We start from the raw sequence: 14,194 nt of genomic DNA, 5'->3' as shown, positions 1-14,194 counted from the left end.
TTAAGAGTGTATTTGAAAAAAAAAACAAAAAACAAAAAACAACAACAAAAAAAAAACAGAAAAAAAAACCATCAAAAAACCTAGGAGTTCCTTCCCACTCGTAGTATACAATCCTGCAGTAGTAAATCCCGGTAAAGTTGAGAGTGGATAATATTCGCTATATATTTCTGCATAGCACTCTTTCTTCGTTATGTCTCAGGGAAAGGCATTTGCCAGTTTGATAAAGACCAGTCTGTTTTCAAGGCTCAGCTCCAGATTTCCCAAGCCATAGGCCGAATAAAATCAGCTTATAAACACTTGCTTCTCTAAAATGAGTCTCAGTGGTTGATTTGTGGGTCCTACAGAGATGACCGACCAACAGGGGAGGCCAGGCCTTTTCCCCCCTGTGTGCTGGTTCTGGGAACCCCAATGAGCTTTTTCCCAGTTTTGACTGGGTTTGGCATTTTCTTCTGTGCCTGGGAGCCCGTGACCTGTCTTTGATGCCAGTTGGCCCACAACGAGCTGAGCAGCCTGTTTATAATTGGAGACTTTGGTGAGCTGATTTTGAAACCTCCTGTTCAGGACCGTGGAAGTCATAAGTTCTCTGCTGCATTCTTAAATACATTCTGAAATTCAGCGGGTTAGAATGGAGCACAGCATACTCCCAAACTCGTGTTATACATGCCTGTAAGAGACTTATATACTTCTCTATTGTAGGAAAATTCCATGCCACGTAAAATTCATTCCTACATGAAAATTCTACACTTTCTTTTTAAAATGTTTAGTTTGGGGGGGTGCCTGGATGGCTCAGTCGATTGAGCTTAGGGCTTCAGCACAGGTAGAGATCTCGTGGTTTGTGAGTTTGAGCCCCACACAGGGCTCGCTACTGTCAGCCCAAAGCCCATTTCAGATCCTCTGTTCCCTTCCCCCCCATCATGCCTCCCCTGCTTGTGTGCGCTCTCTCTCTCTCTGAAAAATAGATAAACATTAAAAAATAAAAATAAAAATGTTTAGTTTGGAGTGTCTGGGTGGCTCAGCCAGGTAAGCATCTGACTTTGGCTCAGGTCGTGATCTCACGGTTCGTGAGTTCGAGCCCTTCATCAGGCTCTCAGTTCTCAGTGCAGAGCCTGCTTCAGATCCTTTGTCTCCCTCTTTCTTTCTCTATCAAAAATAAATAAACATTTAAAAAATAATAATAAAATAAAACAAAGTATTAAAACACTTGAGTAACAGTGATTTTCCAAGATGCTTGCCTCACTTTTCCACTTTGCTTTATTTGTAAGGACATAATTTGTGTGTTTTTTGCTTTTCTGGAGGAGAACATAAGTTGATATGTTGTATCCTTTATAAATAATTTCAGTTTAGGTTTCTGGTATTTGATGTATCATGCAATATCTATGTCTAAAAATATTATTGGCTAAGAGAAAAATGTGTAAAACCAATCCCTTGCTGTGTTGGAAAATAACTCTGTATCTTTTCTCTCATGTACCTCAGAAAGGAATGTAAGCTTGGCTAGTCCACTACAGTTACATTTGATCAAATAAATTGTTACTGATATTGATCATAGAGCATGCATACATGCATATCATCATGCATATCATGGAGCATGCATACCTTGTCCCTGTTTACAAAAGTTTCATAGTTCCTACAGGAAAAGCGCACAATTGCCAGTATAAAATAATTTATTCCCAGTGAACTTAATAGCACCTGTCCAAGGTGCTCAAGCTTTATACACCCAAAATGAAGCTTGAAAAGTGAAAAAGTGACATGTGTAACTAAAACCTTAAATACTTGCATGAATTATCCAAACACATGAAAAATTAGTAAAACACTGAACTATAAAAATGGTGGAGGAAAGCTAGGAAATTGGTTGGTATCAAATACACCTGCTGTCAAATCCTAGTACTGCCATAGAATACACATTGTTCAACTTCAAGCACGTTATTTAGTGTCTTCGTAGCTCAACATCCTCACTTATCAAATGAGCACAATAGCTTATACTTATGGTAATTGAGATAATTAAATGAGATAGTATATGAAGAGTGCCCAGCACATTGCCTAAATATTTTAGGTACTCTACCCATTTCTATTTTACTAATTTACGCACATTTTATTAATCCCCACTTTGTGCTTCAGAGAGATATCTTCTGTGGGTCCACATGCATTCGTTAATACTTCAGGTACATTGCTAGGTATTAGGAATTGCAAAGATGAAAGGTAGAATGAAATCTGCAGGGAACCCACAGTCCAATTGGAGAGACCAAGAAGGGAAACTAAGTACAATATGGTGTGTTATGCTATTACAGAGCTCTACACAGAATGCCATGGGCCCATATGTAAGGCTCACTAAAGCTCATTGAGAGAGAAGGCAGACAGTCTGGTCAGTGAAGATTTAAAAGAGTTAGTGGTTCCTTAGTAAGATCTTAAAGAATAGGTAGGACTCGATCAGTTGAAGAAAAAGGGAAAACATGTTCAATCTGAGAGAACACATATTCACGGTGAAGGGGTGAGTAAGTAGGTGAGAAATCTTGGTACATTCAGAGGACTAAATTTAGTTGAGTGTAATTGGTGAAACTTTCTAATATGCAAAGTGGCAGGGGATGAAGCTGGAGAGTGAGATCCTGATCAGCCTGTAAATGATCTAAGGACACTGAGGGCAAAGGGGTGCCATTTGTTATTTTAAGGAGAGAAATGGATTTTTAATATATAACTCTGGCAGCATGGTGGGAATTACTTGACCCTTGGTCAGGATTCCTGCATTTTCCATAATTGCTTTGCCTCAGTGATTTCTGAAAGGACCTCATATGAATAAGAAATGCTTTTTGTATTGCCCATTTATTCATTTACCAGACATTTCTTGAGAAATTACTATGTTGTATTTTTGGCATTGGGCTAGATTCTGAAGATGAAAATCTTTGCTCTTAAGGAGTTCACGGTGTGATGGGAGAGATAGACGATAACAAAAAATTATAAAACAGCACTGCCAGGGACCCTCAGCCTAGAATGATGGGGCCAGGGGCGGGGAAAGGAAGGAGAGGTTCAGAGAAGTGTTCATCTTGGGATCCTCTGATATTCATTGTAATTGGAGTTCCGAAGTGAGGTGTTACAGAGAGGAAAGAAGGTTCTCTCCATGCCTCAGTTACACTCAGAGACCACTGCTTTCTGATGTTTAGCAAGAATGGGGCTCATTAATTCCATGAAAGCTTCAGTAAGATTTGTGTGTCTACTAGAAAAGTGAAATGGAGAATTGAATCAACTGACTTGACTTAAATGTCTGAATCATTGGTTTATTCCTTCTTTGATTTATTTAGCATTCATTGAGCAATATATGCCAGGAACATCTAGACATAGTTACAAAGGCAAATGAGCCTGGTCTCTGGACTTCCTTAGTGTGCAAAGACACAATGTCTGATTGTTTAAAAGGTGTTCTTAAAAAAAAGGCTTATTTATTTATTTATTTATTTATTTTGAGAGAGAGCACAAGCACGTGTGTGTGTGTGTGTGTGTGTGTGTGCGCGCGCGCGCGTGTATGTGTGTGTGTATGTAGAGGAGGGGCAGAGAGAGAGAGAGGAAGAGAGAGAATCTCAAGCAGGCTCCAGGCTGTCAGCTCGGAGCTTGACTCAAGGCTGGATCTCACAAACCTATGAGATCATGACCTGAGCCCAAACCAAGAGTCAGATGCTCAACCAACTGAGCCACCCAGGTGCCCCTAAAAGGTATTTTTTGAATGGCAAAGCTGAGCTCCCTAAAATCCACTCTTCAAAATATAAGAACAGAATGACAACTAAACTCTATTAAGGTAAAGAAGATATTTTACTACTACTTCTAAGGTAGATCTTAGAAGTTCCTATCACAAGAAAAAAAATCCTAACTATGTATGGTGACGATGTTAACTAGACATTGTGATGATCAGATGGCTATATATATAAGTATCGAATCATTATGTTGTATACCTGAAACTAATATAAACGTTTTATGTCAATGATACATCAATTTAAAAAGTACAGAAAAGGCTGACATTTAAGATTTATAAGCTACCATTTCATAAGGCATTTCTAAGGCATCTTTCTATAAGTTCTATGTGGTCAGTATTTGCTGACAAAGACTTAAAGAAAGTACACAAACTAAAGCTCTTCTTTTCTCGTTCTTGCTTTGTTTCTTCCTTTTTCTTTTTTTCTTTCTGAGGCGTCTGAAATTATTTTTTTTAATAGCAGTAAAGTATACATAACATAAAATTTACCAGTTAAACCATTTTATGTGTATAGTTCTATCGTATTAAGTATGTTCACATTGCCATGCATCCATCACCACAGTCCATTCCAGAATTTCTTCAGCTCCTTACATTTGAATCTCTACTCATCAAAAAATAACTCCCTGTTTGCCTCTCCTCCCAAGCCCTGGAAACCACAACTGAGTTTCAGTCTCTATGAATTTGACTATTCTAGGTCCCTTATATAGGTGGAATCATACAGTATTTGTGAGGGCTTTTTTGTGCCTGGCTTATTTTACTTAGCATAATGTCTTCAAGGTTCATCCCTGTTATCATAACTCTAATACATTGAGTCAGGAATTCCAGAACCCTGGTGCAGGTGCTATTGAAAACAGTATGATGGTGCCTCAAAATATTAAATATAGAATCACCATACAATGCATCAATTCCACCTTTGGGTATATGCCCCCCAAAATTCAAAGCAGCAAGAACTTGAATACATATTTGCACACCCATGTTCACAACAGCGTTATTCACAGTAGCCATAAATTGGAAACAACCCAAATATCCATCAATGGATGAATAAATAAATAAAATGTGGTATATACAGACAATGGAGTATTATTCAGCCAAAATTCTTCTTCAACAATTATCCTTCTTAGTTCTCTGTAAATGCATTTTGGAAGGTAATAGTTAGACCAGCACAATGGATTTTATTTACCTTTATGTTTCCAATGAAAAGAAGCAGTTGTTTTTGGCATTCAATGCCACCGGGCTTAAAGATGATAGGCAACAGACTGAGATAAATTTACTTTTCTTCATTTTATTAGTCTGACACACACACACACACACACACACACACACACACACCCCACAAGCTTTGCAGACCTATTTGGAGGCACTTGACTACAAGCTTAAATGAAAAAAATATTAATTTTTGTTTCAAATCTTTATTTCTTAGTTTCCTACCAAAGGCAATATTTCCCCTGTGGCTGATGCTGCATGTGCCAAGCCAGTGTATCTACTTTTAGCAACCTAGCATGCTAAAAGGAACATTTCTTTTCCTCTGCAGCTTCACAGAATTTTCTTTAGCATATTATTTTATTTATAGGTGGATGCTTCCAAATCATGTTATTGTTTTATTTGGTTCTTTCTTTTTGCTCCTGATTCTGTAACAGTGGTTTTAAAAAATGCCTCCTAGGCAGGCCAAGGATCCTCGTGCCGTACCCAAGAAGACCATCATAAAGAATGTTTGCAAACCACTCTTCTAGAGCCATAATGTGCTTATGAAGCACTTTAGAACTTTGTGAAAATGAGTATTTTGATTCAGTAGGTTTCGGGTGGGGCCAGAGAATCTCTGGTAAGCTCTAGGTGATGCTGATGCTTCTGGTCCTTTGCCAATACTGAGCAACAACTGTCTAGAGGCCCCTCTTATTGCCAGGTTCAAAAAATATGTGTAATGAAGCAAGATGGCAGAATGGTCATGGACCTCAGATCTGTGTGTTATATGCTAAATGCTTTTAAGCAGGCTACTTAACTTCTCTATAACTTATTTCCCCTCATTTGTATAATTAGAATAATGGGTCCTTACCTCATTGGCATTATTATTTTTAACCTCTCTGTTTCAAGTTCCTCCTCAACTCTACTGGCTTTGACAAGAAACAGAATTGCAAAAAAAAAGGTGCGAAAAAGTTAACTGAATTCAAAGGGGTGACAAATTGTTTCTAATTTCTCTGATACTTTTCTAGTTTTAGCACTGAAAGTCCCCAGTCCTGGGAGCCCATCATTCTTGGGCATTTTAGTTAGGATGTTTGTTCCTCTGAGCTAAATTCCCAGTTGGTGTTGAGAAATGACTCTCAGAGGTGGCTTGCTCAACATGATAATTGGTAAAGGAGATGCTTGTTTATTTTGGTAGAACTTCATCATTGGCACTTTTATTTTTAACCCCTTTTTTTTGTTTGTGTGTTTGTTTGGTTTTTGCAGTGTTCAAAAGCTGAATGAGTTTCTCTTGAGTGATGAGATTGGTGAGGATAGCTGGCGAACTGGTGAAGGTTCTCTCCCTTTTGAGTCCTGTAAGAAACACACTGCAGTGGTAGGTGCTTTTTCTTCTTACTGAAGCTGTGAATACGTAACAGTCCCAATATTGGATGATTTTCAGTGAGTGCAGTTAGAAGAAATTGTAAGCTTTACTTTTAACCTTTATGATGAAAAATTGCCACTTGCTTCTACAACAAACTTCAAAAGTCTAAAATTTATAAACATATGTATAAGGCTTGATATTAGAAATCATCTAAGAATTATCCCAAGAGGGAAAGAACATGTTCAATGAAAAAAAAAATTAAAAGGTTGTCTACCCCAGGGCACCTTAACCTCAGGGTTGAGCATCTGGCTCTTGATTTCAGCTCAGGTCATGATCTCACAGTTCGTGGGATCGAGCCCACATTGGGCTCTGCACTAACAGTGTGGAGCCTGCTTGGGGTTCTCTCTCCCTCTTTCTCTTTCCCCTCCCCTGCTTGCAGGTGCACATGCTCTCTCTCTCTCTCTCTCTCTCTCTCTCTCAAAAATAAATAAACATTAAAAAAAAGGCTGTCTACCTGAAACTTTATATAAAAACAATACAAAATGAGCTTAACAACTCCCATATCATATTCTTCCAATACCTTTGAGCTACACTTTTTAGTTTACGAAGTGCTTTTTGATGTATTATATCTTTGACTCACTTAATATAACATTATATTACCTATTTTTATTTTTCAACTGAATATATTGAGTGTGTGTATTGTGTGGCTTGAATATGGCCATATTAGTAAGCAGCAGAGCAAGGATTAAAACCTGAGTCTTGTAACCCTTAAACCAGTTTATTTATCCACTACACAAATATTTACTCAATATCTACACAGCCTGGAAACATGGTCAATATTATTTTGTTCTGTATTTGTTACATGTAATGTGACATGTACCATGTATTTGCCTGTGTTTATAGATTTCAGGGATATAGATATGAACAAGGGATGTAGCTATGAACAAGGCAGACAACCTCATCCTTGTCATAGTTTGCTTTCTGAAGGCAAGAGTCAGATGATACGTTCAAAAAATGAGATAATTTCACTTTGAAGAAAATTAAATAACGGATGAGAGAGTGACTGGTATACTGGAAGTAGAGTGGTCATTTCCCAGAAAGCCCCCTCTGAAGAGCTGGCATTTGGGCTGAGACCTTCTCAACAAAGATCTGGGGGAAAAAAGCATTTCAGGCAGAGAACTAGTAGTTGCAAAGACCCTAAGGTGAGAATGAATTCGGTGTGCTCAAGGAACAGAGGGACACTATTGTTGAAGCCTGGTGAAGAATGCAGAGACAAGACAACGTAAGAACAAGGATTGAGGGTCTGGACTGTACTGACATGCAATAGGAAACCATTGGAGGGTTTAAAGTAGGCACTAATATAATTTTGGTTATATTTTTAAAAGATCACTTTGGCTACTAGGCTACTAGGTTGACAGTAATCAGTGGGAACAAGAGTAGAACAGCTAGACCAGTGATCAGTGAGGAGATTGTTATAATCACATAGGCAACAAGAAATGATGGTTAGAGTTAGTTTTTGTGGCACTTGCCACAAATTGGAGTCTCACAGTGGACATTGTGAGAAAGTGATCAAATTCAGTGTACCTTTTTTGGGGTTGAGCTGATAAAGACTTGCTGATCGACTGGATAAGGAGGCTGAGAAGTGAGCAGGTCGAAATTGAGGTAGAATCGAAAGGCATATTTGCACATGGTAATTTTGAGATACTGATTGACATCTAAAAAGACAAGTCAGCTTTGGAGATGTAAACTTTAGAATCATTAGCCATTAATTAATATTTAAATCAATGAGACTTGATCAAACCACTTTCTTGAAAGGTATGTCGGAATAATTCTGAAGAAATTCTTTGTAATTATATGTATATATTTCCTAACAATAAAATATAGAAAGATGTTATATTCTAGAGAGAGTCATGTTATAATTAATATTAGTTATTCATGTTACTATGAGACAAAATATGAATATATTTACTACTTGTATAAGCAAACAAAATCGCACATGCCATCTCTTGACTGGAATTAACTGAGGCTTGGAAAGTCCTCTTACCAGGAAGTCAAGCTATATTAAATTTTTCTTTAAATCATGTTTAAAACTACTAAAAATAGTTGAGATGAGCACTCAACTATATTTAGACTTGCTGTTTTCTTCTGCTTTTCTGGAGTTATTCTTTACTCCATTAAGTTATATTATTGAGCGAGTGTGATTTTGTCTGAGAAGGAACTACCACCCATGCCTGTATACACTGGAGTAACAGTGCTTCAAAATGCTTGTTTGCTATTGTGTGGCCATGGACACAAAAACAAGAACACATTATAGAGTGGAGGAAAAAGTGTAGGAAAAAGGTTTCCTTTGAGGCAGCAGGAAAGTCAAGTATTTGATTAGAACCGGCGTTGTCATCCTTTGAGATGGTAGGAGATAACCACAGAACTTATTAGATCATCTCTCAGAGATGTGAGGATGAGCAGAGTCGATGAGCCCAGGAATGGGGATGTGGTAGGTCATGTTTGTGGAGTTAGGGAAATCTGAAGAACCTTTTTGCATGAGATGAGGGATAGAAGAAAAATTGAACTGAGTAAAGGTTGCTGGAAGGAAAAAAGAATCCCCTTCAAGTGCATTCAATATCTTCAGGGTTATTGAAACCAGACTGGACTTCTGATGTCTTTCAGGGTCATTCATCACTGCTGATGGGCCAAACCACAAACGACAAACTTTTTTAAATGGAGTGAAAAAAGCTGTGTGTTTGAAAATAACACTAATGGAAACTTCTTCTTGAGAGCTTAAGATGCTATGTATTCTGTAAAAGCTTAGAGTTAAGTGGTTTTGGCTGTAGAATCTCCATGGAGAATTAGTGACATTCTAGAGCCAAAGTCTCTTCAAATTACATCTGTGGAACTCCGACTCAAATCTCTGTCAACACATCTCCTCCTCCCACCCTCTCCTTGGTTTTGTGAAGAACATGACGTCGTTCCTTTTGGACCTCTGGGGCAATACTACTATAGAATTAAAGACTCTAGAAGACAGTGGATTTATGGAAAGGCATAGACCTGTCTCGTGAGGAAGATACACTTAGCTTAAAGGATAGTGACTTTATGTATCTCATGTGACATACTTCCAGGGTCATCTGTGAGATTGTGAAAAGAAAAACAAAACTAAAATAAAATTTCAGGAATAATCCCTATTTTTTTAAGTTAAATGCATTCAGTATTTTCTGTGGGACAGAATCACTGCTCGCTCTGCTCAGTACCTTTTTAATCTGTGTATTTATTTGCATGTAGCCTAGCAATGTACTACTTGATAATTTGATGTTCTGTTGATATAACAATTGATGGAAATTGGAAGAGCAGTATCTTGTTTGGATTAAATTACTGATTATTTAAGGACATTTTTAATTCCCATAGTAGAATTCAGTGGATTTTTCAAAAAACTAAACCTGCAATTCCAGGCCAAAAAAAAAAAAAAAAGTTTCACAGTTCTAGAATACTTTGCTCTTATAGGTAATTTAACAGTTTAAAAAATTTTTTAACATTTATTTATTTTTGAGAGAAAGAGACAGAGTATGAGGGGGAGAGGGACTGAGAGAGAGGGAGACACAGAATTGGAAGTACGCTCCAGGATCTGAGCTGTCAGCACAGAGCCCAATGCAGGGCTCAAACTCACGAACCATGAGATCATGACCTGAGCTGAAGTCGGACACTCAAGTGACTGAGCCACCCAGGCACCCCAGTAATTTTAACAGTTTTAAAGTGTATTATTATTTAGCCTTCATAAAATCTATAAGGTAGTTAAGTAAGACGGATAATTTTTTTTGAAATACTTGTTCACTAGATCAAACTTTGAGCTTATAAATTTTTCTAAATTAGAAGTTTACAGAACTGAATTTTCTACCTTCTCTTTAGCCATGTGTCTCAATATACACAGAATTGAAGTCAAGTTAAGAGAATAACAAACTTCTATGACCTAATTCAAGTTCATTTTAAGTATGTGAAGACTGTCCAACCTCGGCTGGCATCCTCTGTATAATGAAATGCTTTAGTCCTTTGACAAAGAACAATGCTATAACATTTGGGAAAGACTGGATCATTTTGTTATGCTTACATCAGCATTATATAATGTTTATATACTTATGAAACAATATCCATGCATGTTTGGACCAAAAAAAATCCTAGATTGTTATGCTTTTTCTCACTCCGTAGTGGATCCCTGGGTGATCTGAGTTACATGAGTGTAGGAGATTCAAAATCCTCTTGATTCAGAGGGTGACCAAAAACGTACTGTTGGAGCATGTACAAGCCAAATGGTCTTACACGTAGATTCTAGTTTAACCTGAGTTAGTCTGTTTGGCTTTGACATGCATGCAGTTTTTTTACTGCCCAGGCATATTTACCCGGAGAGCTGGAGAAAGAGTATCCAAAACCTAGTTTGGGGTTCCACACTTTAAATTCCATCTGTTGCAAGTATCACATTTTTGTATTTTTAATTTTTCTTAAAAGGCTTGTGAATTAGGTTTAAAATTATAGCTTAACACTTTTTGTTATTATTTGCTTTTTTATTTGGAGAAGCTATTGAAATAATTAAAATATCATGCTCACTTTCTTTATTTCTTTTTCTTGGAATTCAAGTGGAGAAGTAGCAATATGCCTTAATGTTTAGTAAAACCTCTTTTTTTTGCATAAAACTTCAATTTGTGTTTTTTCCCACTTGGAATGAAGCAGCCGAAAACTATAAACAGGAAGCAGCCTGGGAGATATCACCTGGACAGCTATGAGCAATCAACAAGGCGCCTACGTCCTGTAGAGACAGAGGACATTGCAATAAAGGTTATTTTATTTCCTGGATTCTTGCACGAATAGAAACATTTATGGTACTATTTTATGGTGAAGTTCTGTATAAGTGTCCTAAATTGTGCCCTTAAAGTCTCTTTACAGTGATCACTAATCCTCATAACATTTTCAAAGTGTTCTGATGAGTTCACTTCTCAGTTCTTCGTCACCTCAAAACCACATTTCTTGCTCCAGCAGTATGTTTTAATAACTGGAGGGTGAGCCTTTCTTCTGAATCTGTGTTAGAAGCTAGCATCCAACGTTATTTCCTTTCATACTCTTATGTTCCTCTACCTAATAAATTGATTTATAGAGAACACCAATATTATAAATCCAATTTTTAAGGAAATAGATAGTAATTTCCTTCAACTAGGAGAGGCTTAGACCAGTGTTGCATGCATTCACCCAGTTTCCCAGTAAGTGTCTTTTATCTAATTTCAAACAGCCTTTTGTACTCTCCCAAGCAAGTGTGCTTAGGTAGAACAGGCCACCAGGGAATCAGCGGCTGAGGATTGATAGTGGGGATAAGGTCCAAGGAGGGCTCAGTGCTGTTCAGGAACAGATGCCTGAGCAGTCAAGGGCTTTGGGACATTAGTGCAGCCAGAGTTCTGGAAATTAGCCCTTTTAGAAAACTAGCTGCGTTGACTGCGGGGCTATCCAACTCCCTGTGCTGCCCAGGCCAGTCAGAGAGTGGGGGAGCCTCACTGGGGAGTATAACAGAGCCAAAAGCTACATTTAAATATCTCTCTCTGTATTGCCTGACACAATGCTTGTCCCACAATAGGCACTTAGCAATTGGAGCAAATGTGTTACTGGATGGAATAAGCTAATGCTACCTAGCCCAACCTCTGCCTTCGATTTGATGTGTGCCTTTTGGGCAAATTACTTTGCCTCCCTGAGCTATGGTTTTACCATCTTGAAGTAGAGATGCCATTTTAGTATGGTTGTTTCGAGGTTAAAATATGTCACATGGGAATCTTAAAGAGCTTTAGTGATTCTTAACCCTGGCTATACATTAGAATCTCTTAGAAAGCTGTGTGTGTGTGTGTGTGTGTGTATACATATATATATACATATATATGTATATACATATATATGTATATATATATCTCCCAGGCACTATTTAAAAAAATAGTTCTAGTAGTTCCCTAGACAATTAGAATGTGTGATGGGGTGTGAAGTACTAGGCCATGACAAAGTATGGAATGAGAGACTAGGAAGGGTCCTCTGTGCTTCTACTTCCAGTTATGCCCAGATAGCAACTAATGCATGCATGACTAAAGGAACAGGGTCAGTTTTTTTCTATTAACATTTTCTGTTCAATATAGTAAGAATCTAAAAATGCATCTTTTCCATGTGCCTTGCTAAATTTGTTTTTATTTCGAATGTAAAAAAAAATAGAGGCTATTATTTTTTTCTAAAGTTGACCTTTCACGCACAAAAAAAACCAAAAAAAACCCCCAAAAACAAACAAACAAAAAAAACAACTCTGCCAAAAAACCACAAAAATACCCAGAAAAACTGCTTAGCAATGGATACTACAGTTTCAGGCCCACCAGCAAGCTTTTCAGTTTTTATTCCTGTTGGAAATTCTCAAGTTGGTAATAACTCATTTGCTTTGAATCATTTTTTATTACATAAAAATAAAGCATGCCTTCAGAAAAGTACATAAAATATATATGTGTATATTATGTATATACATAAATATATATATGTATATACATATATGTATATATATATATGTATATATATATGTATACATACACACCATTAAGTAAAAAAGAGAACACCTATGGAACCTACACCAGGAAAAGAACATCGCCATTTTCCTCCGAAGGGCCTCCCAACACACACATTTGTTGTTCTCTCTCACATCTCCAAGAAACAGTCACCATGCTGACTTCTATAGTCATCATTTCCTTGATTACTCTTGCTATGCACACTTCCTTAAAAACACACTGTAGTTGTTTTAAGTTTAACTATGTGTGTGTATTTGTGTGTGTTTTGTTTCTTTTGCTCATGATGTATGTATAATTCATCCAGATTGTCCTGTGAAGTCGTACTTCATTCATTCTCATTACTGTGTAGCATTTCAGTGTTTTCCTTTATGGCTTATGCTTTGTTTTTTGTCTCATTCAAGACAAGTTTTCCTTCCAGAGGTCATAGAGATGATTTATAGTAGCTCCTAAAATCTTTGAAGCTACACCTTTCACTTTTAGTTCTTTAATCAACCTAGGATACATTTTTGTGTTTGGTAAAAAGTAGGGATGTGATGTGTAGGGAAATCAGTAACAAGTAATTTGGGTTGTAAATTTAGCAGTAGTAAATTCAGTGGTGGTAATTTTACTACATTTAGTAGTAAGAAAGGTCTGATTTAATTTGTATATGATACCTGGCTGCCCTCATCCCACATATTGGTCACTGTCCCCACCAACAGTCAGTGTAGTCTTATACACACATCAGGGATCTTATATGTCTGGATTGATTGCTGACCTTTATTTATTTTTCTTTCATTTGTTTCTTTGTCCCAAATTCCACTGCTATGATCACTACAACTTTCTAATAAACATTGGCATCTTTTAGGATGTGTTCTTACATGTTACTCTTTCTCTTCTAAAATAGCTTCTCTTATCCCTTTTGTGGGAAAACGTCTTACATGTTTCAGGGCTTACAGCTCTGAATTTGTCCTTTTATTTATACTTTGACTTGGTATTTCCTTACTCCTTGCTTTAATGAGATTTTTTATACACTACATTTTATTCAGCATTTTTACTTATTTTTACTTATTTTCAGCAGGAGGAAATGAACAATGGTCTGTGTAAGACCCTGCCTTTAAATTCTTAAAAATTGTTTTAATTGAGATAAAATTCACATAACATAAAATTAACTACTTTAAAGTGAACAATTCAGTGGCATTTAGAGCATTCACAATCTTGTGTAACCACCACCTCTCTTCCATTGCAAAACATTTTCGTCACCCCAAATGAAAACCCCATACATGTTAAGCAGTTACTCCCCATTTACCCTGCTCTCTTGCCACTATCAGTGGCCAATCTGCTTTCTGTCTCTATGAATTTGTCTGTTCTGGGTATTTTATATAAATGGGT

The 14,194-nt window shown here is 37.1% G+C and overlaps 1 protein-coding gene across 1 annotated transcript in view; it reads left to right on the top strand.

Moving 5' to 3' along the window:
- Window positions 1–14,194, top strand: part of ABCC9 (ATP binding cassette subfamily C member 9) — a 129,034-nt gene that overhangs the window by 42,475 nt on the left and 72,365 nt on the right. The window contains exons 16-17 of the mRNA XM_049625176.1: window positions 6,173–6,281; window positions 10,977–11,084. Of these exons, the coding sequence (XP_049481133.1) occupies window positions 6,173–6,281; window positions 10,977–11,084 (217 nt within the window). The remainder of the gene's footprint in view (window positions 1–6,172; window positions 6,282–10,976; window positions 11,085–14,194) is intronic.

The sequence above is a fragment of the Panthera uncia genome, chromosome B4 (genome assembly GCF_023721935.1).
Source record: "Panthera uncia isolate 11264 chromosome B4, Puncia_PCG_1.0, whole genome shotgun sequence".
Lineage (NCBI taxonomy): Eukaryota > Metazoa > Chordata > Mammalia > Carnivora > Felidae > Panthera > Panthera uncia.
This window is presented reverse-complemented; position numbering and strand designations above follow the sequence as displayed.